Source organism: Gigantopelta aegis, chromosome 4 (assembly GCF_016097555.1).
Source record: "Gigantopelta aegis isolate Gae_Host chromosome 4, Gae_host_genome, whole genome shotgun sequence".
NCBI classification, from domain to species: domain Eukaryota; kingdom Metazoa; phylum Mollusca; class Gastropoda; order Neomphalida; family Peltospiridae; genus Gigantopelta; species Gigantopelta aegis.
In genome coordinates this window covers 33336134-33360292 of record NC_054702.1, presented here as the reverse complement: position 1 = coordinate 33360292, position 24159 = coordinate 33336134, and the positions used below count along the sequence as shown (strand labels likewise).

Genomic DNA, 24159 nt, shown 5'->3' with positions numbered 1-24159 from the left:
CTATTATTTCTTCCTGATCTGGCAGCTCCGCCTATATTTCACCATCTTTTACTGTCCACATCCACATCACAGGATCATGTCTATGTTCTCTCAGATAACCCTAACCTGAGGGAACATGGAGCTGAGGCACCCTAACCCTCACCCTGAGGAACCCTAACCCTAAGGGAACATAAGAGCTGAAGAACCCTAAACTAACCCTGAGGGAACAGAGACGAGGAACCCTAACCCTCACCCTGAGGGAACAATAGAGATGAGGAAACCTAACTCTAACCCTAAGGGAACATAGAGCTGAGGAACCCTAACTCAAATTCTGAGGGAATATAGATCTGAGGCACCCTCACACTGAGGGAACATAGAGCTGAAGAACCCTAACCCTAACCCTGAGGGAACATAGAGCTGAGGGGATCATAATCCTGACCCTGGGGGAACATAGAGCTGAGGGACCCTAATCCTGACCCTGAGGGAACATAGAGCTGAAGGATCCTAATCCTGACCCTGAGGGACAGAGCTGAGAGATTCTAATCCTGACCCCGAGGGATCCTAATCCTGACCCTGAGGGACATGGAGCTGAGGGATCCTAATCCTGACCCTGAGGGAACCTAATCCTGAACTTGGGGGAACATAGAGCTGACCCCTCACATCAGTCCTTTTCTCTCCAATCACAAAAAGTGTTCTCTATTTGTTCAGTGGCCATCTGTGGCACACACATTTTCTCATCAGCTTTTCATGTTAGTCTATTTGCCAAACCCTCATTTTTGGCTGAACCGTGCAGTTCGGTACATACAAATATTCTTTGTGGTTTTTACATTTTTGGAAGGTGCCACTCCACAACATCAATCATTATTCATGGACCTAGGAAGGTGCCAAAAGGGGACAAGTCTAAATTGATAGCACTCATTCCCACTGTCATCCATTTTACTGTTAATTTCTATTATACAATAACACACGAGACCACAAATAGTTTAACCCACTTCATTCTGCTGTATTAATTTAAAAAATACAAAACCAAAAACCCACTGTTTAATCATCATCTTTTATTGTACAAATGTAAATACAAATAACAAACATAATTATGTACAAATGATACCATTAATAAAATGTGAATTAAAAAGGACTGTCGGTAGTGTTATAAAAACAAGTTTTATGTTTTCAAGACATTCCCTTCATATAAATAAAAGACAATATTTTTTATCTTCATATTATTATTTTTTTATAATTAAAAGTCCAGGGTTACAGTTCTAAAATTTGACATGACACGCATGGCTTTGACTGGTAATTTAAGCTTTGTTTTATAAAACAATTGGGAATTTCAGTTTCATTTCAAAAACATATTTTGTTTACAATAAGTTATAAATTAGTAATAAAAAGGTTGTTTTGCAGGATGCTAAAACGAAATAGAAAGAAATAACAGAAGGAAAAAGTTGTGTGTAATTGAAGTTGGTAATTTTTCATAGAGAAAGATTAATATTAGAATCCTCTGATATTGTTGATAGAAACCAGGAGTAACATGAAGTTGTAACTGTCTAAAACATAAAACACACTTTTTTCTTAAATTGACATTTCAGGGACATAACATTTGTGTAAAAAAAATAATAATTCAGTTATCATTAGAACAGTTTCATTCTTAAAGGGACAGAACCTAGTTTCAGCCCATGTAAATTAACACTAAGTTTAATTAATCTACAAAAATTAACACATTTGGATAAAGTTAGAATTGAGTGAAACATGAGTCTGTGACTTTGAAATGGTGAAATACACTCTAAAAATAGACTAAAATTTGACTTCGTAACTGTTACCTCTCAGACGCACATGCGTTTTTAAAAATATGAGAATTGCATTTTGTGATATTAAAAACGCCAGGATGACCAAAAACACTTCGAATGTACGGAAATGGATAATTTAAACAATAAAATCTAAGTATGATTTCAGTTATCAAAAATGTCTCTAATAGTAAAAAATATACCTTAGTGCTAAAAAACTAGGGTATGTTCCTTTAACTACAGAGAAATTACATGCATATTAACGTAATAATTTCAAACACAGTTCCTTTTATTAACAAGTGTAGCTGGTTAAAATGACATTTGCAACCTGAGTGTATCTAAAAAATATCTAAAAATACATATCTACTACCAACCTCCAAAATAAAATAAATTATAATATAAAATGGTTTAAATTGCATAGAGCACAATTTATCTATAATTAAACTATATAAATTGGTTAAAAGAGGTACAAGTTGATATTAATAGTGATAGCAACAACAAAATTATCTGCATCAATTATTAAGAAATCCTAAAAATCTTAATGACCGTCTAATAACAATTCTTAAGCCATAATTGTTCTCCATTGTTAAAATGTAATTCTGTGTTGATACCTACATCAATGGTCAACCCCTGCAATCAATCAAATGTTCATGACAAAAAAATAAGTTGTGAAACAAAAAATTTGAATATAGTCTACAGTAAAAAAAATGTGCTCTGTAGAATTAAAAACTCCACAGCTTTGCCGACTGCCGTGGGCAAATGCAGGGGTTGATGGTATGGATATCAGCTCACAGTACTTCTAAATACAAGCAAACTGAAAAATATATTATAGCACTTTGCGGCATGTCCTTTATTCGATTTCCATCAGTTTTGCTTCGAGTTTGCTTGTGTGAGTAACTGGGTTGAATGAAATGCAGATGCTGTACAAGTCGTTGAAGAAATTGCCATCGTTGTCACCGCCTCCAAACATGAGCACCTCATCTTCCTCCTGGTTCTCATGGTAGTACGGCAAACACAGACACTGATGTCCAGTCCTGGCCAGTGGGGTCAAATCCATCGCAATCTCCATCCACGACAGCGTGTCTGTAAAGTGAATCATGAAATCAGATCTGGGCCCCGTGCTTATAAAACTTTTAGAGTCTAGACTCAATCTTTACTGTTGTCACTTGCATGCAGTTTGTATGGCTTTGCCATGACATTAAAGTCTCAGACTTCATTAGTCATAAGTCTAGACTCTACAGGCCGTGGTGTAGTTTAAAAACAGTGTAAAAAAAAGTAACTAATGCATATTAAAAATGGTAAATCGGGGTTGTAGCTGGGATTAGTTGTGTTAATAATGGTAATACATTTAAGTACACATGAAAAATGATTTTGTTTTTAAAGAGATACTATAGTGTTTGTTGCATGAGTTATCTCCCCTTATATTTTATACAAAATGATAGTCTGTGTAGTTAGTACGAAACCAAATAACATGGTCGCCTATGGGATTTTATTTGGTAAAGTACACCCTATAGCAGCCCCACAAAATAGGTCATGAACGATTGATCAGGTCTAGTATTGGTTATGTCTTGGTGATTTCCCAAAACTTATAATTTGTTCACGATCATGGTTTTGTTTGCATTGTATGGTTTTCATGATTTTCTCAGCAGACAGCATTTATACCTGCTGGAAGACATACAATAATACCAAAACAAAATGACAATTTATTTTTATAAAGTTTATCGTATTTCTCATAGTGTAAAAACTCTTTCTGTCGCCATTTTAATTGCATTAACAATTTGCAGAATTTTATCTTGTGGGAATTAAGTGGGTTCTACAAAACATCTAAACGCACAGAAATTTAGTGACTAAAATTTTTGGTGAACTTTAAGTATGATCCATTTGTTATAAATTCCTTAAAATTGTAAGTCCACCATCTTTGTCATTTGAAAAATCATGTTTTGAGATTGATTTTAAATACTCGTGAACACATCAGAGTTGTTGGAACGACATCTGGAATGAGGGGTACAATCTCTAATTGGGGTTGTGGGGGTGGGGTGTGTGTGAGTCTAGTGAGGAGACACAAGCCATATTTTTATCTTTATATTTATATTAAGTATGATAAAAAAAAAACCTCTGTACATTTTTTTCCTCAAATGGGGCGGCACACACCTCTCCAACCCCCACTCCCTCTGGTTCCTACGGGCATGCACAAGGCACAAACATATCGTTTAGTGAAATATTTTTGCAGTGTGAACGTAACATTCAATTCAACTGAATGCTAATCTGAAGCTTAATATGATCCATTAAATCGATGTTTAGTATAATCTATTCTGACTGGCAACCCACTAGTATTCTGCCTTCTGGTTGACATTTCGAAATTGGAGTTGTGACCAAATCAGTTACAACTGACAAATATCATGTAGCCCAGGGGTGTAGCGTGATCTGAACCTGGGGGGTTCGAATATGAACAAGCTGACCCTTTTTGCACCACCAGAAATTACATATGCATAAACATATGTTTTAGTTCTGAAAGCGGACCATTTGCTTCAGCGGGGGTGGGGGTGGGCGGTAGTGGTGTTTATTTGAACCCCCCCAGCCTACGCCCCTGTAGCCTACTAATCAGTTATCTGACTACACCTTAGTTCGAGGGCTGCTTAGTTGTTGAGTGTAACTTAAATTAAACAAGACGAATGGGTAAACCTCAGCATTAACAAAAAACCCACAGTAATTTAGTTCTATTAGTACATTAATACTATGCACACCATCAAAATACAGACATTCTGCTACAATCAGTTGGAACAAAGCTAAATCTGTAACATACCCAGATTAAATATGTGAGCATCAGCAAGTGCATTGTTTCCGTCGTAGCCACCATGTATGAGTATTCTGTTGTTGCTCAAAGAGCAAGACGCGTGCCAGCTATACAAAAGAAAAAAGTTTTAGCTTGTAAGAAAACAAGGAGATCCACATTAAAAACATTTTAATACTGACAAAGCAGTGACAGAAATAAGCAGACATTTTCACTTGTCCACCGGACAAGTATAACCTAAAATATCCTTATCTCCTAATACTTTCACTTGTCCAAATAAGTCGTTAGTTTTATTTAAGTACAAGAACATTAGTTTTAACATTGAACACTTTCACTTGTCCACTGTATAACCATTAAGGTACATTTTGCTTGTCTGATCAGATTTTCACTTGTCTGGACAAACAGACAAGTGCTTATTTCAAACACTACTACTCACCTATCACTAAGGATATTTGGAAAAATATATGTCACGTAAATCAACTGCATTTATTGTCTTCGATGGATGGATGTATACAACACCCAGTCCACAAAGTTTCACTGATCATATGTTGTAGAAATTTAAGATGTATACAAACAGAACATCCAGTTCGCAGTTTTATTGATCACATTTAGTACATATTTAAGATGTGTACAAATTGATTATCATAACATATTTGTATATTCCTAGCAAAAGTTCAGTAGTATTTATCAAAGCATTGGATTGTCTCCCCTTGACAGTGAAGAAAAGTGGGTTTTGGTAATTAAATATCTAAAAGCACTGACCCTAGTGTAAAATGTAATGAACACTCAAAGAAACATTCCTAATTTTCAACTGTAACATTACATTAATTTAACTTTTTCTACCAGAAGGGATCAACACACTGAGATTCATCAGAATTACATGGCGATATAATGGTTATCATTTCACTGAACTGACCTTTTTATAATTAAGTAATCCTAACAAACTAACAATAACTCAAATTTGCATTCCTTTTGGTATTCACTGTAATTTTGGCTATTGCAAATTTTTAACCATTAAATTACACACTGCATACCTCTCTTTGTCATTAAATTATAAAATGTTGGTAAATCTCAGGTGGTTTTGGTTCTCCTGTTGTTTGTAGTAGCTCAAACCACATTTTATACAAAACAAAAAAAGATAATCCATTAGGAACTAGATTCAATAATTTTATTATAAAAAAACTATAATTTAACAGGGTTTTTGTCATTAAATACTTTTGAGATAAATTCAGTGTATATCAACTTCTAGATAAAACTTATATTCAAAGATCATATGGTAGGATTTGAAGAGATAATAATCTACAAACAGATTAAGTTTTGATAGGTCTGCAGAAATTTAAGAAGGGTTTTATTTTGAAGAACTATAAAGAAAATGTTCTCTTACCTTCTTGGAATGGGTGGCGTCCCTAATACATCTGGTTTAGACCAATCCACAGTACCTGTTGAATTAGGAAAGGAAAGGAATGTTTGTTTTAGTGACACCAACAGCTATTTAGTGTTTAAGTTAACTGATGGTTATTTCAGAGAAAGAAAAATCTGGTTCGGATGGAGAAAAACTAAAATCAACCAAGAGCGATTGATCCAGCAATCCATCACATGTCAGACAAGTGCTCTACCAGTGGCTACATCTGTCAACTCCCTCCCACCGCCCTTCCACAAAATAAAGAAAATAGCTTACGTATAGCAATATTCCAATTTTGCTCCAAGGAATATATGCTTTCCGGACCAAATGGCATTGTAGGTTTTCATTATTTCTTCATTTCTGTGCTTATATCCAATTAAGGTTCAGGCACTTTCCTGAGAATACATCTCAATTGTCTGCCCATGATAGGTGTTAGTGAGAAAAGGCAGAGCTGTTTTTCATAATAATTTTCATCTTCTTTTTTTAAATTTTTTTATTTTATTTTTTATATTCCACAATTCTGAAGTTTAAAATCTCATGAGACAAGTAAATGCATATATTCGTGATGACTTAAAGGAAGGGACAATTAAGGCATTTGGCCTGGTATGCATATTCAACGATATATAATGCACATTATTGCTTAATATCAACAAGTATAATCGTATACAGTGTTCTCCAACCCCAGTGTTCGCCAAGCTGATAAAAAATGCCGCCAAGTCGAAAATCAATCCGCTATGACGAAAAAAACTTCCGTCAGTTCTATTCACCTATCGCTATATTTAGCCTGTACTTGGACTTGGAGTATATAATAATAATATTCTAATTCAACACATTTGTAAGAACGAATCTGATTGGATCCCTGCTAAAAATTTCAGCTGGTAAAATCACTGATATACCGGTGGCAAATTTTCTGGCAGAAATACGTCATAGGTTAAGCGAGGAATAGGGTTGTTTTGTAATGACGTCATAAAGACAATTTCTGTAGCGTTCATATTACGTACAGAAGTCGTTAAATACTGAGAAGTTTTTATGTCAGAAATGAACATATTATTCTTTATTAGTCGTTATCTAATCATGAGAGCAGATTAAATATGTCAAATTACACATCTATGTTCGAGCCGCTAACTGTCCGACCACCCATCGTCTGTTAATGGGCTACCTAATGACGTCACCAGCTGGTGACATTTATAGGCTTATTCTTACTACAAATGTGACAATTTCCTATTTAAAATCAACCAGCAAACAGTTTAATTAGAATAGGGATAACCCTACTATGTTTTCCGATTTGCTAATGCGTCACTAATAAAACTAAATTTGCGACAGTAAAACCACCGATATACGTCCGCAAATCAGAAAAACACAGTAGGATTATCCCCTAAATAACGTTAGAAAATTTATTGCATGAAGTTAGACATCAAAGGACCTATTGAAGAAACCAAAGGACCTTCTGAAGAAAGCTTGGGCTTCATGTCTGAATGCTCATAGTGTATTGTTTGTACTGCGATTAGCGTCGTGCACCCTCCTCTAATTACTCGAAGGCCTATACAATCCCTGGTTTGTTTCGTCAGCATGCAGTTTACCACAATATGACGTCACAACCACTCCCTATAAAATCCTGCACAGGCTAGCGCATTGCGTCCTGATCGTTTATGCCGACGTAATATTTAATCATGGCAGGGAAGAAAGATTTGTCCGCTTTCGGATTTATCCGTAGGCCTACATGTACCAACGATAACGCTTCAAGACCCCTCCCTAATAACGGCACTAAACGACCGTTGTCAGAAGACCCTACAGTCCGCAAACATCGGACAACATTTTCAGATGCCTACCGTAAGAAGTACCCCTGGATAGATTATAAAGGCCGTGATGAAGGTATGTAGCCTAGGCCCTATTTAAAATATTTTTATTTCGAATTCGATACCAAACGTAATTTACTGATTTTATAACATAGATATTAATCGCCGATTTAACCAATTTCTGTGATGGTTCTACCCTTCGTGTGAAATTTGACGTAGGTCTAGTTTACTAAAGCCCAGCCCTCAAAGTACCACGTGCAGCATGAGCATTTTGGTGCGTGGCCACTGACCTGCCGACCTTTCTCGCTGCATCCAATCTGATGCGGTTGTCAATGGAGGCGGGGCCACACTGAATTTAAAAATGAGTTCCGTATAATGGTGAATTGTAGGCATGCACATAAAAAATGACATTCATCCTCATTTCTTTTATTTTGACATCGGCCGATAGATGCACTTTCATCACGGAAACACTGGCGGGCATGGCGGATGGTTGAACCGCTGCTACAGCCAGGTCTTGTCCCTGTGTCTACCGCCGGTAAGTTGAGTAATGCTTATATTTCTTAACCAAAGTAGAAGGTTGGCCTGACTGAGCATCCATTTTAATTAATATTACTTTTTCATTTAATTACTTGCCGTCGTCAATTTCCACTAAACATTGTCACAGACACTACACTGCGACACGATCGACGAAGTATCCTATGGTAGGAAAACCTCGCCACCGAACACCGATAATTATATACTGTGTTGTATGCCATGTACTACAAAACAGCACCTGGAATAGTGGATGCAGGGAATCCCCAGCGCATACGTTGATTCGCGCACAACCTATAATTAGACAACGGCATGATTCATCGAATTTAATCAGCCGGCCAGTCTCTGTACTATAGGCGTGTTTCCTCACAGCATCAGGTAACTGTGCACACAAATCGCGATCTATCTTTATAGCACTGGGTACAGGGACTAGCCCACTGGCCGCATAAATTATGATAATCTAGCAGGACTTCAGCATGGCCGGTGCCTGTCGGCAGATAGATTATGCATTGGAATTAGAATAACTTCATTTCATTTTAATGCATGGCTGTTAACAAAAGTAAAATGTTGTGACTGAAATTTCAAGGTACAGGGCATTCAAAATGGTAATGTTTTATATGACAATTGTAGTCCACTTTAAACGTATTTCTCCCATCCCACACCCTGTTATTTTTTTTTTATTGGACAAAAACATTAATTTGATGGGTCCTGCAGTGAACCTATATTACTGGAAATAGTCCTATTAGGCTGACATTTGTTGGGGTGTTCTTTCATAAGCTACGGGCATTTTTTTAAAGTTTGAATTATTACCTGATATTATTTATTTAGGCTTTACCGCCAGCTAATGGACGGCAAATCAAATATTCAAATACATTTACATCGGGTGGCCCTTGTGCTATTGCAAATTCATTATGGGAGGGGGAGGGGGTCGTTAAAAATTGGGGTAAAAGCCAATGTCTGATACTGTAATACGCTAATATGGAATAGTCCTTTGTTGATCTTTGTGTCCCTTTAACAATACGTAACACAAAATCTTGCAGTTTTAATACCCCCCTCCCCTTGCAATGTTTTGTGACCGTGTCATATTTTACTTTGGGGTCTTTAGTAATACATATATGTTAACATAAAATGGCAATGACTGGTTGCATTTTACTTTATGAATTAACATTACGTTGCACAATAACCACCCCCACCCCACAATTAAGTTTTGTCACACATCCCATAATTCCCACTCTCCTCAGTGCACGTTGTGTAGTTCTCGAATGACCCATTATTCAATCTTAAATAATAAAAAAGTAACTTTACCGGATCAACTTGATTAAGTTTCAATATCTATAATACACAATCTAATAATCTCCCAGCAGAACTATTACATTGTAACAGTGTTCAAACTCGCACGTGCTGTTCGTCACATTATGTGACATCGGGTACGGCCATTACTTCAAAGGGAGTGAGTAGCCCATTTAAATTAAAGGGTTTTTTTCACTTAATTTACAACTACTGTAGTAACGTTGTTGTTTTTTTTAATTACAAAAACCATACCAAAAATGATTTTAAAAAAATAAAAGAAAATAATAAAATATTTGAAAACTAAACGAAACATATGTACACACCTTTTTACAAAATAAGATCGTCTGCTTAAAATAGCACAGCAAATGACAGTGCAGGGTGCACATTAAGTCAATACTTTACTTCCTACGTCCGTTCAGACTATGTAAATAGCAGATTGGATGTGTTGCGATAGATCCCAAATATGTGTTAACGCAAATGGATGAATTAAAACAAAAAGTTGTATTCTTCTACCAAAACTGTATTATATCAGACAATGTAGGCATTATTACTAAAAACTACGATACAACAGACTGTATCAAAACATGATACACCTAATTTGCATATCCAGGTCAGAGTTGTTCATCATGTGTTCATAATCGATCGGAAAACCAAAACGAAACTTTTTCGATGTCATTTTTAAAAAAAATATACAATTAGCTAAATTTATTAAAAAAAATTAAGAGTTCAAGTGTCCACGATAAGAGCAACTTTGGGAATCTTTATTGGGAAACTGTTGGGTTGAAGGGTCTAATTGGGGAAAAGTTTGATATTGGATTGGGAATTTACGTATGGGGAATGGGGCCGTTCACCGGCCCCAAAATGTATAGTAGTTTATACCCTGAGATGGGTCCCTAAAGGGGGTCAGTGGGGCAAAGAAAACGTCCGAAGCGATCGGGTTGACATTACGGAAACCGAAAACGGCCGAAGTGATTCTCATTTAAAAAAAAAAAAAAAAAAACTGACTGAAACAATAATTTCCACAATTTCTCTGACGACGGAAATCCGTCTCACGACGGACCGTTAACAGCCATGTTATGATGTAGGCCTACATACCATACATATTTGACAAATAAGGTATAATACAGAGTTATGACCTACTATTTACCCCCCTCGTTGTCATCCATCACTCCATCAGGTGCCAATTTCTAGCAAAAGTGATGTTTTATTTTCAGATTGCGAGAGGGGTTTTAGTGCGCTAAAGAGCATTAAAACGAGGCTACGCAACAGACTTTTCGATAAGGTGTTGAACGCTTTAATGTTCGTTGCCACAGAGGGGCCGAAAAAACTGTCAGAGAAGCAACTCTAGGAAGTCGCCAGGCTGTGGAGAAATATTGCCAATCGCCAGCTGACTCTGACCGTACCGGCAAAAGCCTGAAGCAGGTGCTAGGCCTAGTAGTTTCCATCCATGTGGACTACCACTACTAGTCCTGTACAATATTAATAATATATGCTGTAAATAAATTCATATAAATACATAAATAATTTGGTGAAATAGTTTTTTTTCATTTTTTTCTTACTTTGCTGGTACATTCCGTCCATGAATAATTCGCCCCTATAAATATTATTTCGCAGTCTCTCCTTGTACCATGTGTACGGTACAATGTAGTTAGAATTCGCTCCTCGCCAACCGCTCTAAGAACAACGATGAACGCCCATCAAAATTAAAACCGGGCCTCCCCAATATCCAGCAGTGATAAAGCGGGAGTCCTCTAATCCAATCAGCGAGCGGTAATTTTTGACAGACAGCCACCCGTCACTTCATCATTGGCAATTTGCATATTATGATTTTTAGTAAATCTTAGTCCTTGCGAGTAATTGACAAGGGTCCGGGCAAATTTCATGCAGGGGAATTGTCTATTGCTGGCTGTTGGCATGTTGAAAACCATAAATCGAGAATAATATGTTATGCAATGTAAGACGGCAAAATACTATCCCCAGATGCCAGGAAATTGCATCTATATGAGCTTTTATTTTCAAATTTTCCGGGTGAGATTAGCCCACTGGCCGCACACATTTAGGCCTATGATCATCTAGGCCCTACTACTTCAGCGTGACCGTTGCCGGTGTGGCAGATCATGAGATAGATTATGGTTAACTTTATTTAAATCAACTATTAAATGCCAGAAAAAAAGCACCTTTTGTGACTCAAGAGTTACAAAAAATTTCGGTGCGAGAGGGGGTGAACCCCTCTCGAGCTCACCCTCCCTCGTGGACTCCTTTGTGAGGCCCAAGGCCTCACATGTCCGCCAACCTGGTCGCATAAAAGTTGGAGAACACTGGTATAGTTAATTAATAAAACGGTTAAATGTGACGGCTTTTATATCTAAAAAAGGCAGCCATTTTGTACCATCTCAGCGAGTACGCCCTCTGGCGAGCTGGTGGTTACGTAATACTTAATGTGTAACGTCAGGAATGAGCCTTAGAACTAGAGAAACACAATTTACCTGGTTTTTGCAGGATGATAAATAGCCATACATTGCAATGTTCTGTAATAATACACCTCCCAGTAAGCCAGCAATAAGTATATCCAGCACTATATATATTATTTTTCAATACAAAATAAAATACCATTGTCAGTCATACACAAGTCGAAATAATTAACAATGTTTTGTCCATGCATTAACCTACGTACTGAAATGATACACGGAGTGTTTTCTTAGTTAATTGGTCTATGCTGTTAGTTGCTTCTACCTGTGATTCCTGATTGGCAGGTGTGTATTTGATTGGTAACCAGACGAGCCAATTAATTGACGCTGTCTAGACACAAAAATACATACCGGTATTGTGGAATATCACCTGTCGCCCCTAAAATGGTAATGGACATGGTTTATTACTGTAAAACTATAAGTAGACTTTTCCATCTAAAACCACAGAACTGACCAATTACGTAGTCCCAAAGAAAAGAAAATTATCACTTGGGTATCATGGGTTGTCGTTTTTGCTCCAACGTAGCATATCAATAGGCCTAATAGTGTACATTTTTCCCTTTGGATTATTTCACAGAGAAAAATACTATAACCCCATTTTGTTCCATTAATGCAACTTGAAATATATTTAGTTAAATAGTTTATTATATTATTACGTCATTTATGATGTTTTACAAGTCAGGTTGATCAAAGAGAAGCGCCTTGTCGAAAATTACTGCTTTTGTTTACATTGTACATACAGGAGATGGTCAGGAGCTGACGTCACTTCGCCCCAAACTATCCCACCGGACGTCACAAAAACGAAACAAAATGGCTGCCCCAAGTTAGCAGGAATAATAATGTTTTTTTATTAACTCTAAAATTACGCGTTTTTCAATCGCTAAAGTGTCAGTATGTGTTGGTGGTCTGGGTATGCATCTTTCCAACACATAAGGCTCTTGTTTGAGTTGACCCTACCTTTAACAATGTGCGATTTTTGAAGAGAGTCTGAGAGCCCAAGGCTTGCAAAAATCATATAGGACACTTTAGCTTGGCTAGCATACGAGCCCACATGGTTCTTAAAATTATTTATACAAACTACATTGATTTTTCAAAATGACAGTCAACATATACCTCAAAATCCTGGGAAACCACACTCTTGAATTGTGATCTTTTCCTTGGTTTTATGCTAAACATATAGTGTATCTTCTGTTCTACCAGAGAAGTGCAGCGCATTGGGTTGGTGGCGAGCTCTCAAGATTTGCCAACAGGGAGTCCTTATGACATTTAAATTTTTGAAACCAAAATAGCCTACTGCTTGAAGTGTTCGAAATGTCCACTCATCCTGATGATTTGCATGGATGTATTTCTGCAGGGCACTTACAAAAATCCAGTACATTAAAAATTTTGGCATGAGCAACATCGAAACATTCTGTAGGTATTAGGACAATCGAGAAAATGCCAGATGAGCAAAAATGAATACTTTAAGAAACTGCAAGCTTAGACCAGATGTAGTATAGTGCTGTAAGAGGTACATGGACATTTTAAACAGCAAAATAATAGTTTTACGTACTCATATCAAGGATGTAGAGATCATTGTACGGAATGGGTGCATCCCAGCCACCAAACACAACCAGGCGATCATTTATCAGTGTGGCAGAATGTCTGGAACATAAAAAAAAGAAATTAAATATTGCTTTTTTAAACATCTGAGAACATAAGCTGTGTTAAACACTTATCTAGAGAATGAGGGAAAAAAACAGACATAAATGGTTAAGGGGAGCTGTCACTCTAAAAACGATACCTATAGACTGAAAAAACTAATGTTGACACCTTACCCTGATCTAGCTAGTGGTTTCTCTCCGGTAACTATCGGGCTATACCAGTTCTCCAGGACCGGGCTGAATATGTGGATATCATTGCTGCAACCGTCAGGGTGAGGATCGGGCCGGGGATACACTCCACCAAACACCCACAGTTCATGGCGGTACAGTGTAGAACTGTGATACGCTCTTGTTGGTGCCTTTCCATTTACCTGCAGGATATAACGACAATCAGCAAAACGTAACTCAATGTACTGTACTGTACTCAAATAACTAGAAAAAGTAGGTCTGGGTGAGCTAGTAATGGTATGTGACAAACTGCCATCCCAAGTAGTACATACATGCAAGACTTGATGATCCTCTATGAATTGGAAAATATGGCCCAGAAATGGATTTCCTTTAATTTGCAGTAATCCATGAACATTGGACATGGTAACTTAGTTGTGGTACATAATTCACTGCCATCTGAAGTTGTATTTCCATGCAAGGTTTGAAGATAACTACATGAATTGACAAAGAAAATATGCCCTGGACAAGGAAAGTTAACATATGGATAGAAAATTGGCCATATACAAAAACGTAAAACGACAAAGTCATGATAGCTCACATTACACACTGAATGATGTACAGAAATCAATCCACATAAGACCCAGACAGCAAAATATGGATATAGAGCATTGCATCCTTACATTAAAACTGTTTTATTCAAGAAGGTTAACAAATATTTACTTTGTCTGGTGTCTATGTTAAAAATTTATCCTGACTAAAACTTACCCTTGAAAGCATTCAAATGTTATAGATTTTTTTTTTAAATCACCTGATGAATCCTCAAAAGGACATACAAAATATAAAAGCCCCCATCCAAGTATTCAAGCATTAAAGGCCCTCAAGAGAAATTTTAATACCTTTACAAGCTGCCATTTCCATTCATCAACATCGAGAAAGTGGACATCATTAAACCACTTGCAATTTTTCGAACCCCCGTAAACGTAAACACCACGGATCATTGGGTCGTAGACAGCTGTGTGCCCCATCCTGTACTCCACCTTTAGACCGTCGTTAGTCACCGTAGGATACTTCCAGCGACGCGTACCTGGCGATAAAAATAACAAATAGAATAGAATAATGTTTAATGACATCCCAGTATGAAAAATACATCGGCTATTGGGTGTTAAACTATGGTAAATGCAAAAATAAAGTGATGATCAATATAAAAATTCAACAGTTAAATTAAAAAACAGTGTAAAGAACGGTGCAATACATACAAATATCACAGATAGATAAAATTAAAAATAATGTGATGATCAACATAAAAATTCAACAGTTAAATTAAAACACAGTGTAAAGAACTGTGCAATAAATACAAATATCACAGATAGATAAAATTAAAAATAATGTTATGATCAATATAAAAATTCAACAGTTAATTAAAACACAGTGTAATAAATACAAATATCACAGATAGATCAAATTAAAATTAAAATTAAAAGTCAGTATCGCGAAGAAATTGTAATATAATAAACAATGAAACCATGTTGGTAAGACTATCCGAAACAGAGAATAACTGGTTGCTGTCTTATGATAGCAGCTTTATCCTGCGAAGGTTAGAACATTGGCGAATGCCGCAAAAGGCTTTGCCAAATGGCCTTCACCATCTGACCTGTGCAGGATCAAGTCGATAAAACAAAAAATTAATGAAATGAACCATTTTATTTCATAACATTACCATTTATCAAAGTAGTATATCAGGGATTTATCCAGGATGTTTCGCCAGGGTCCCATGTCTGATGGGACTGGGAAAATTAGCATGAGTAAATCATACTGGGATATTTTTTCCCGGCCACTGAATGATGTAGTACACCAATCAGGGCTTCTAGAATTTTTATAATATCCACTAGCCATGGGATCAGCGATTTTTAAAATTTACTAGCCACAATTAAAAATTCACTAGCCCTACTTCTCTTTAAGTTAATAAAATTTTACTAAATAATAGTAATAATCAGATATGTCATCTAAACAGGGAGACAGAGCTTAAAAACACTAACATTGGGGGGTTGGGTTGGGGTGGTTTTTAAGTTCAGGCTAGTGAGAAATGCAAAACCATGTTTGTTGTTTTTTTCTTTTTCTTTTTCTTTCGGCTGAAATTTTATTTAATAAATTTGATTGTGACGTTTGTCATAGAATAATATCAAAAACGCCATCAGTATATATAATGATAATCCACTTGATCCAGGTCTGCAAACTGCAGTAACATGCTATCTCTACATTGTCACAGATTACTTTTCCCTTTCAAGTTTCTGGCACAGGAAATAAGTCTAATGACATGCATGTTTTGATTGGTTGGACATGTCACGTGGTAGTTAATCTCGCACATAATTATGTCTTAGGCTAAGAACTTGGAAATCACCAATTGCGACGACAGGTTAATTTCAATCAACTAAATCCCAGTCATGCTTTGAACTTCAGTGTTTGTTTTATTTACCTATTGGTTATCGGCAACCAGGAAACAATTAACTTTAATGGTAACTGCACATGCAATGACTCGGCTTGCCCTATTACGTTTGGATAATGCCTCACAGCTGCCAATACAAGATAATACCTTTTTTGTTCATCAATTAACAACGGATTAGATGTCGCTGTTCTATTCTTTTGATATCGGTCTGACATGGGATAATGCTCTGTATTTGAGCAATTGGCAGTACCGTTCCTGGCGACATCAATAGTAGGCCCTAAATGTGTAACCCACTACCAAATACATTGAACCATCTATTACCGTGTGTCACACTGTCGTACCCTCATTTAAATTTAATTATTTTGATAGTGGGTTTAGATACCAACCATGAGTTTAATCAATTACTTTTCCCCGGGGGGAGGGCAAAAGCGAAAATGGGACAATGACGATGGATCACACTTGACAAAAGACCAAACGTACAACACGACAAAACTGAAAGTTACAACATAATTTAAGTGTTTGTTTTATTTTACTGTTATACTCGTAAATGTGTAATCTTACAAAAATTATATAAAAATCCAGTTATAATTTATCAAGAATTTGGGCTAGTGCTTTATCTTGGTGGGCTAGTGGTTTTTACAAACCCACTAGCCCTGTGGCTAGTGACTTTTCAAAATATTTGTCATACTCTGTATTTACTAGCCCAACATTGAATATCACTAGCCATGGGAGTGGGGCTACCATACTCTAGAAGCCCTTCACCACTGTTAAATTAATTCATTAGAACAGACATAAATATATAGTTAATAGTCTGAGCCTAGAATTATTTACATAAAAGTTTGTTTTGTTTAATGACACCACTGGAGCACAATATTGATTTATGAATCATCGTCTACTGGATGTCAAACATTTGGCAATTTTGACATATAGTCTTAAAGGAAACCTGCTACATTTTTCCCTTAGTAGCAAAGAATCATGAATATGCACCATCCCACAGACATGATAGCACATACCACGGCTTTTGATATACCAGTCGTGGTGCCCTGGCTGGAGAGAGAAATAGCCCAATGGACCCACTGACCAACGGAGATCGATCCCAGAACGACCACGCATCAAACGAGCGCTTTACCACCGGGCTACATCCCGCCCCAAACTTACGATAGTTTTACAATTTTGTAGAGCTATGACAGCAGTGTTCGAGATTAACGGTATCCCAATATCCGGAGGATACCACAATTTAATCTTGGGTACCAGACTTCAAGAACCCAGTATCCCACCGGGATACCATATAATGTTGTTTTTGTTTTTTTAATCCTGCGTTTTTATTTTTCGCTAAACAATGAAAGTCGTCATTTACTAGTGAAGTTAAGTAACAGTATTTTCGAGCTCGTACCCAGTCTAATGCTATGCCATAACAATATCTCCCTCATCCCAGTCTAATGCTGCACTGGAGTAATAGCGGCGTAGCAATAGACTGGGAACAACTAAGTCACTATTGTTTTTGTTGGATGTTTCCTCCCTTCAAATTTTATTTGAGATATTGATTTCACATCTGCAGAAAATTGATACAGGTAGGTTTATCATTAATAATGTCAGAAACACTTATAAATTACTGCTAAATATTAATTTATGTTAGTATTATTCAAAAATAGATTCTGTTTGATTGCGAATTTTACAAATTCCGCGATTGCGGCGTTGCAATAGACTGGGAACGAGAACAGTGTCATCCAAGTTTGTTACGATGTTATTTATGAATTTCATTTAAGTGGGATACTAAATTCTCAGGTGCGATACCAGATTTTGAAATGACAGTATTCATCTGGGATACTGCCCAAATTTTTTAATCTCGAACACTGGACAGCTTCGAACATATGGACTGTATATAACATACATGGATCAAGCACCCAGACAGCGTCCTTGTTGAGCTGTTGTTTGTCTCCCTGACCTCCGATCAGCACGGCCTTGTTGTTGTGGAACATACACAACGAGGAGCCCCATCGAGATGTCGGGTTTGGCGCTGAAATAGGAAACATTTTATATTCAGGGATGTCAGAGGGTCTGAAACAAAAAAGCTTACTGCAGCACGGGTCCAGGGACCGCTCAAGGGCCCCTGAAGGAAAATTGTTGTTTGCAGCCCCTGAAACTGCCAAAAATTGCATTCAATGCTAACAAATCTAAACTGGTTATAACTTATAATATAAGGGACACATCATAAACTTGAAACCATGAAAACATGCAAATGAACCGTGTGTAGTCAACAGGATTGCACATCATGTTTTTGTGGGAGTTTTAGATGAAACAGAAAAGTGCATTTCCGCGTAGCTCTCACATTCCTGTATATTGCAGAAAGGTAATACAAATATTCTTCCTAAAAGATTAAATAAGACAGCATGAAACATAAAATTACATATTTCTATCTTGGTGCTGAATTTTGTTAACAGTACCCAAATTTTGTTCTTATAATTTTAGAATGTTTAAAAACTTCTTTTTAAAAATTCATATGGCTAACCTTCACTGAACTTTTTCGCACAACTTCAGCCTAAAACTTCAAGCCAGAATTTCCTCAAATACAAAAAATAATTTTAAAATATACAGACTAAATCAGTGTTGAGTATTGGTGGGGTTTTTTTTTTTTTTAAATGACAAGTATTTAATATGTAAGATTCTGTTTAATGTTTAATTTTCTCACCTCTTCCAGAAACATCTTTGCAGTACGACATCTTTGGACCGGGCATCTTGGTCTCCAAAATGTTCTTCTGTGTTAACACGTTGGCACAGATGTCACTGGAGCCTTTAGAATTCTTTGGAGTGCAAAACTCCTTTATGGATCTCAGCCTGGTTGTCTGTTTTTTCGACTTTGAACCCTCCGAGTCCAGTTCACCAGGTGGCTGCCTTTTTTTCGATTTCTTCACCTTTTTCGGCAATGGCGACATTGTCTCAAAAAACTAAAATAGAATACATTTAAAACAAGTAGTGTTAGTTTAATAATATTAAGTGGGGTTTTTTTTTGCAATCCAAGGACATAATTTAATTTTTACATTCTGAATAAGTAAAAGTACAAATAAAAGATAAGTTAATATCAAGAATACATGCAATATACCGTGCCCATCAGTTCTGATCAATACAGTATCTATGTGCAACTGGTTACTATAGTGATGTTCATTTATTCACATTGAGTGTGTGTTCATGCATGGAGTTGGCAGCCAATATTGAGACAGTAATTATCGGCAGTAGCAATACCTCATATCTCCAACAACTACTGCATGTCAAAAACGAAAGTTCTAAATTCAGTTATCTTAAATGTACATATTAAAAAAAACCCTGTACATACATCATTATTTTTGTATAATGTATATACTTACAGGGTTTCTGCCGGACAGTAAAACAGGTATGGCGCAATACCCACATTTTTGGCAGGTTTTATTTTTTAAAGTTAACCTTTTGACAAAATTAATTATTCTTATCATCACTGCATACTTTTCTTAACCTTAACCCTAAACTTAACCCTAGATGATCCTCAGTATTCTAGCTAAAGAAAAATGTCTATTTGCATTAACCTGTGGGGTATTTTCATTTTCATCTTGCATAGTTGAACTGGTTTCCTCTAAATCTTCTTCCTTGGTAAGTTCAGGCATGTTGATATTTTCACTGTTTTCATCTGTAATTAAAGACTGGTCTGTGTCCCCGTGAACCTCCACCACCAGCTTACCGAGCGACGCACCATTCGTGTCCAAGTTTACTTTACTTCGAGACTTCTCCCACACTAGACATCTGAAAAGAGTTTTAAATTTTTTTAAAATTAAAGAGTAAAATAACATCAAAAGAAGCAAACATTATGAGAATACTGCTAAGCAATACCAGTCCCCTACAAGGCCCAATAAATATTTTTATCTCTTCAGTTCAAGGGCCATAGCTCTGTCACAAAATGGCCATATTAAAATAATCTCCCCCCCCCCCCCCCCCGTCTCTCTCTCCCTCACATACAGTGACATACACACATCCATATTCATTGAAAGCCAGAACATTATTTGAGATGGGTTGAAATGTTCTGAAATTGGACACTGCATTTTATGTACTTTGACAGATTATAAATAACAGTTGTCAAAGTATCATCTATCTAAAAAAAAATATATATATATTTGTTAATTTTTTTACAAATTTGGGGTACATAATTTTACCCGCCATACCCTCTGTCAGAAACCATGACTGCCTACATATTAAAAAGTCTTAAGTGAATGAATTTGATGTTTCCAGATATTTAAGAGATAAAACAACCAAAAGGATCTAGTTTCCTCACACTTCCATTGAAAATGGACAAATTGTTTAGAAACCTTTGCAGGCTCTGGAAAAGTAGAGGAATAAATCAAAAGACAAGACCAGTTCAGACACGGTAACACTATAATCTGGCCAGACACCTAAATCATAATTTAAAAAATGGTATTGTTGTACATTTATGTAAGGAGTTAGAATTGGAGAAAATAAAATGTAATTAAAATAATTTTGTGTGTTAATAAGAAAAACTAATTATAATGCTGAAAGAAAAATATTAAGATGTCTCCATTATGAATAACTCACCAAACCCAAGTTTTAAGCTAGATAAAAATACTGTTAAAAATGTCTTGTCTTAACCACATTACTATGTAATGTTAGCCCATTTGTCCAGCCCTGGCTATGCAAGATTGTTAATTTCTTGAGGACATACAAATAATGTCAGGGAATGTCATATCTCATGACATCATTTTATATTGGTATTTTGTCTTATTGAGCGTTATTGTTTAAGAACCAAAAAATTATTCAAAATAAAATATGATCTTTTAGTGTCATTATTAGCAAGTATGTTTCAAATTTAATTATAAGATTGTCTGTTATTTCTTTTACGTTCATCTGGGTATGAAATTTTTAAAAAAATCATCTGCAAACTTAATTTGCAAATTTTCTTTTTCATACCTCAATGAATGTAAAGAAATAACAGTAATCCTTAAAACAAAGAAAAAAGCACAAAAACATACCTGCTTTTATTTGTCAAAATTCCAAGTGGGACGACTGTACCATTTCCGATCTCCACAATCACGTTCAGTTTTAATTTCTTTTCCTTGTTGGCCCATTCTCCAAGGGCAAACACTACTACTTGTTCTGGAAGTGGCAATGGTACCCTGCCATACAAATTAGAACTACCTTCACGTCTGAAATAAACAAAACATATTTTCCCCATATTATATTCAGGGACGAAAAAAGGGTGCAACAGAGCCCAGTGGTAAGGTGTCTGCCTGATGTCTGGTCAGTCTCCACAACTGGCATAATAAAGGCCATGGTACTATCCTGTTTGTGGGAAACTGCATATAAAAGATCACTTGTTACTACAGTCCTTGGTTTTTGAAAATTATAGGCGAGTGGAAAATCACACACCTCAATATGCTAAGGCGAGTGAAAAATCACTCTCTAAAATAAATAAAATAGGCAGTGTAGCTCCGATTGGATTTTGACTGGTACGTCTACAAAATTGTCTATTAAACCAGTATTTCCCGGTTTGTTCAACAAAGAGAAATACCAGTTGAATGACTGCATGGAAACCACTGCCACATTTTTAATTTTTATTGTTTTATTAAAAGGACCTTCCTATCAGGTAAATGAGTTATGAAAATTGTTGATTTTTGTAAACAGTGGAAATATACCCATCTATTTTACATGCGCCGTTTGTTGAGTGTAACATGCGTTTTTTCACTCGTCAGATTGAAATTATGTGTGCCATATGAGCGTCATCGCACCCGTGCACCTTTAAAAGCAAAGTCTGTTACTAATCAGAAAGATTAGCCTGGCAGAAGTGGGTTTCCTCAATCATATGACTGTTTTGTTAAAAAAAAACAAGGGGGTTTAAAAAATACAATTATCCAACATCCAGGACACCCCTGAAGAAGGGAGGAATGTTTTATTTAAAGACACAGTCATTATTATGCATATGATTAAGGTGGGGATATCACCGCTTATAAAAACAACGAAAGTGGTAGAGTTCATTATTAAAAAAAAAATTAAAAATTGAACGGTAGGGTGGGGTGGGATATTGTGTGACCTCCCTCCTTTAATTTTCACCCAGCGAGAACACTGTATAATGAACTGATAACAAAGGGCTTGATGTGCTGGGGAAACAGTCATAATAACAGCAGGGTATTCTCTTGCAACCCGAGGCGTTTGTGTTGTGTCACCTCGGTGAACCCATTCTCCGATTGGGTTGGGTTTTTCCTGGGTTGTAGTATTTGCTGTCCTGTCTGTGGGAAAGTGCATATTAAAAGATCCATTGCAGCTCATTAAAAAAAATGAACTATCATTTGACCAACTAAGTCAAAACAACTAGAACTAGACCTATTTCACATTCAGTGAACTGCCCCAAATTATGCATCGGACTGGAAAGATTATAGTCATTACAGTCAGAGACAAAGCAGTGGTTGCAAAACAAGGCGTCACGCATTGCATGCCACGTTTACTACCCTCTTTTCCGACATCTATTTTCGCCACAGTTGCTCAGACTCGTATTTTCTTGGTTCTTGTCTGAATGTATAGCTAGGCTTTTATGGATTAATTTCCTCAGGAAAACTTTGAGTTTCCCTCGAATACAGTCCATTACTGCTCATTGCCTTTGTTTTTTAAATATATTTTATGAGTGTTTGGACATTCCTTTCAAAGGTGAAATATGTCTACTTACATTGCTTTGTTTCTAATAATGACATTGAAGGTGTAAAGTATGTAAATATTTACATAAGAAATTGATTAAACATATTGGCCAAGCATTGGCATTCGTTGTGTATTAAGTTTTTACTGGTTGATTTAAAAGACTGGTACAAATGATAAGTTCTATTGCATCTTTTATTGAAATCTTCAAGTATTCAGTATTATTATGAGTCTAGGTAAATATATATCTTCTTTTTAAAAAAAATATTTTAAAACAAGAAGCTTATTTTTTATGTAACGTGTATCCACTTTCCATCTGCGATCTAAACCTTTCCGTTTTCCGTTTTATTATTGGTTTGGATGTATATTACTGTATAAGCGTGAATAAATGTGAAATGAAAATGTTATTCTGATGTAACATTTGCATAAATTATTATGTCATTAAATTACGTATTCCAAGATTTCTGTGTGTTTTTGTCATTTTGGAGCGGTTTCGAACCTACCCCAAGAATACATATGTCATCAGAAATAATAGTAACCCTTTATATTTTCACTTGATATTTTCAGATATGCAACATTAATAACTGCTTGTAACATCTATAAGCTTACAACGGAAATTTTTTGGTTTACAAAAGTGGACGTAAATGACAATTAAAATCGTCATGTCGGCCATGTTTAGTACAAGGCAAAATTGAAGGCTTCATTTGGATAATATAGTGGTGTTTTTTTCAATAAGAGCAACAATTTTAATGAAACTATGACCATAAAGAAAAAAAATGTTTTAAATTTGTTTTTGGTCTGCAGTACCTAGCTTTACCACTGGGCTACGTCCCGCTCCACTTTTTTATTTAGATGAACAAAGAAAATTTGCTTTCAGCAGGTGGGGTTTCGAGTAATATATATTTGACTCTTTTTAAGTTGTGACCCCACGGGTCCACCGTGGCACCCGCTGCACGCGCGCCTGCCATAAACATCGCTTGTCTACTTCAACAGTTTAGAACTCCCATCCAGCAAAATTTCAAAATTTCCTGATTATTTCTTACCTATTCAGACATACGGGAGAACACTGTAAATCTGTGATGCAGTAAATTTTTATGTTCTTCATTTTACGACTTGATTTTCCGTAGTTTTACAGTTTTAGTTTAACCTCGAAATGTCATTTCAGGTGTCTTTACAAAGCAAAATTGGCGCCAATGTTTCAATG

The 24159-nt window shown here is 36.2% G+C and overlaps 1 protein-coding gene across 1 annotated transcript; it reads right to left on the bottom strand.

Annotated features, from left to right (window-relative positions):
* Positions 1 to 1872: 1872 nt before the first annotated feature.
* LOC121370416 (acyl-CoA-binding domain-containing protein 5-like) lies at positions 1873 to 24138 on the bottom strand. The gene is made up of 11 exons (XM_041495627.1): positions 23999 to 24138; positions 21302 to 21475; positions 19850 to 20063; positions 18982 to 19237; positions 18184 to 18309; positions 14746 to 14933; positions 13856 to 14052; positions 13591 to 13682; positions 5936 to 5990; positions 4564 to 4661; positions 1873 to 2843 (listed from the first exon to the last, which is right to left on the bottom strand). The coding sequence occupies exons 1-11, from the start codon at positions 24058 to 24060 to the stop codon at positions 2611 to 2613; spliced, it is 1695 nt and encodes a 564-aa protein (XP_041351561.1). The 5' UTR covers positions 24061 to 24138; the 3' UTR covers positions 1873 to 2610.
* Between the last annotated feature and the right edge of the window lie 21 nt (positions 24139 to 24159).

What these genes read in the sequence shown, in the direction of transcription:
- LOC121370416 (XM_041495627.1), bottom strand. Translation starts at nt 24,060, where the DNA reads ATGAAGAACATAAAAATTTACTGCATCACAGATTTACAGTGTTCTCCC. An exon ending in AAAATGAAAATACCCCACAG is followed by an intron (nt 19,238 to 19,849) that starts GTTAATGCAAAT and finishes ATTCTATTTTAG; the next exon opens with TTTTTTGAGACAATGTCGCC. An exon ending in TCTCTACATCCTTGATATGA is followed by an intron (nt 5,991 to 13,590) that starts GTACGTAAAACT and finishes CTAATTCAACAG; the next exon opens with GTACTGTGGATTGGTCTAAA.